At 35.7% G+C, this 2561-nt stretch overlaps 1 protein-coding gene across 3 annotated transcripts in view; it reads right to left on the bottom strand.

Annotated features, from left to right (window-relative positions):
* The window catches only part of LOC106465861 (WD repeat and SOCS box-containing protein 1-like), a 62082-nt gene that overhangs the window by 5828 nt on the left and 53693 nt on the right, over positions 1-2561 (bottom strand). For all 3 annotated transcript variants that reach the window (XM_022393819.1, XM_022393820.1, XM_013926104.2), the window contains exons 7-8: positions 1939-2052; positions 680-790 (exon numbers count right to left, since the gene is read on the bottom strand). In XM_022393819.1, coding sequence (XP_022249527.1) covers positions 680-790; positions 1939-2052 — 225 coding nt within the window. The remainder of the gene's footprint in view (positions 1-679; positions 791-1938; positions 2053-2561) is intronic.

Below are 2561 nucleotides of genomic sequence, written 5' to 3'. Positions count from 1 at the left end.
TGCTCTACAGCTTAACACATGATGGTACTAGACTGCTACTTTTTACTTGTTCTACAGCTTAATACATGATGGTACTAGACTGCTACTTTTTACTTGTTCTACAGCTTAATACATGATGGTACCAGACTGCTACTTTTTACTTGTTCTACAGCTTAACATGGCAATGGAACCAGACAGCTACTTTGTACTTGGTCTACAGCTTAACACAGCAATGGAACCAGACTGCTACTTTTTACTTGGTCTACAGCTTAACACAGCAATGGAACCAGACTGCTACTTTTTACTTGGTCTACAGCTTAACACAGCAATGGAACCAGACAGCTACTTTGTACTTGCTCTACAGCTTAACACAGCAATGGAACCAGACAGCTACTTTGTACTTGCTCTACAGCTTAACACAGCAATGGAACCAGACTGCTACTTTTTACTTGCTCTACAGCTTAACACGAGGGACCAGACTACTACTTTTTACTTGGTCTACAGCTTAACACAGCAATGGAACCAGACTGCTACTTTTACTTTTGCTCTACAGCTTAACATGGCAATGGAACCAGACTGCTACTTTTACTTTTGCTCTACAGCTTAACATGGCAATGGAACCAGACTGCTACTTTTTACTTGCTCTACAGCTTAACACGAGGGAACAGACTACTACTTTTTCTTTTTATTTTAAACTTACCCTACAGCTAAGACCCGTCCAGATGGAGAATATGTACAGCATAAGGCCTCTTCCACAGTTCCTACAGCCACTGGATCATCTTCAGATAAAATGTCCCAGAACCTCATGTACCTAGAAAAATAAATGGTCAAGGAATTTCTAACCTCCTTAATTATCTATGAAGACATTTAAGTAGTGGTTGATAATATACAAAACATTTATAACAGATAAGCAGAAAAACTAAATGACTGACATTTTTAACAACAATTAATTTTGAAAATTTTTTGTTGTAGTTTCTTGAAGCACAGCACGTTATGGAATGAAGATAAAAACAGAAAAAATGCTAATGCAGATGTTTACACTCTTGTTACAAAACTAAGAATAATGGATCATCATGTATTTAATAAAGTAGATAATGTTTACTGGGAAATATTTACTCTGTTAACTACAAAAACTTTGCATCATATAATTCCATTTATAGATATACATAATGTCTGTATTTACATATATTCTAAAATGTAATAAATTTTAAATGAAAAAAGGACTACTTATTGGTCTAAAAACAAAGTTTTATTTCTTACAAGTTTTGGCCTAAATCAACATTTTAGCAACATACAATACTAAAATGATAATTTTTCAATAAAAAAGTAAGGCCATCTGTGGTACAAAGAATTCAAGTCTGTTACTCTTGTGCAATGACAATTCTAACATGATCACAGACACCACCAAGTAATTAAGCTATGGCAGAAGCAGTTCAGGTACATAAAAACACTGTTGTCTCAGTAACTGTGTCATTGGACTCATACCTGAAGATATTGATGAAATTTTATTCCAACAAGATGATGCACCAATCTATTTTGTAGCATGAGGAATTAGACAAATGTCTTAATAAACTGATGGATTAGACATACTGAACCACTACCCTGGACAGTGTACATTCCAGACTTGATACCTTTGGACTACACATGAATCATGTCAAGGAAACTTTTGTGAAGACTTCTGCGGGTCACTGGAAGTGTTATAAAATATGATGATACATAGACCAATATGTACTGTATTCCTTGTTTACCTTTTTCCCATTTAAGAGATTTTACAACTATTGTAGTTGCCTTGAATTTACAGCATCATTTGCACTAGTTTATTCTGGCAGTTCATGTGATTACTCGGATAGAAACTACAACATCTGTTTAATTCAGTAACTATATAAGAGTACGTTTGTGAATACAGGAAAGCTCCTTTTTCATTTATTTACATTGACAGCTATAGCAACATATTCTCACCCATCATCTGCTACTGTTGCTATGTGGGATCCATCGGGAGAAAATGATAATCCCCGTACCCATGTTCCGTTTGCTCCAGATGCATAGATGAGTCTTGGAGGTGGGAACAGGTGGCTTTAATGTAAGAAAAAGCACATTTCAGAATTAAGCACTGGATTATTAATTATGTAATAGAGGGAACTCTTATCATAATTACTTTTAAGATAAAAAATATATAATTTGATTTCAGGAGATGTTTGTTTTAGAATACTTGCATAAATCTACTCAAGTGCTATCTGCAGTAGCTGTCCCTAATTTGGATCTAATAGACTAGAGGGAAGGTAGCCAACAGCACCCACTGCAAGCTCTAGTGGGATTTGACCACCCCCTTATAACACACTTATGGCCCCAAAGAGTAGAGAGTGCTTTGAGAGGGGTGGGGGTAACAAGATGCAAATGACAGATCCACAGTCTGGCACACTAACAACTGGGTTACACTTGGCCTGGGAAAAGACATGCAAAATAAATTATAAGTTTATATTGAAGATAATTTTTTTACTTCACAATATATACACCTGGAAAAAAGTTAAGCACCCCCGTGTTTTTTTCAAGTGATTCAGATTCGACGTTCTTGAGACTGATTA

Source organism: Limulus polyphemus, unplaced genomic scaffold (genome assembly GCF_000517525.1).
Source record: "Limulus polyphemus unplaced genomic scaffold, Limulus_polyphemus-2.1.2 Scaffold2078, whole genome shotgun sequence".
Classification (NCBI taxonomy): domain Eukaryota; kingdom Metazoa; phylum Arthropoda; class Merostomata; order Xiphosura; family Limulidae; genus Limulus; species Limulus polyphemus.
This window is presented reverse-complemented; position numbering and strand designations above follow the sequence as displayed.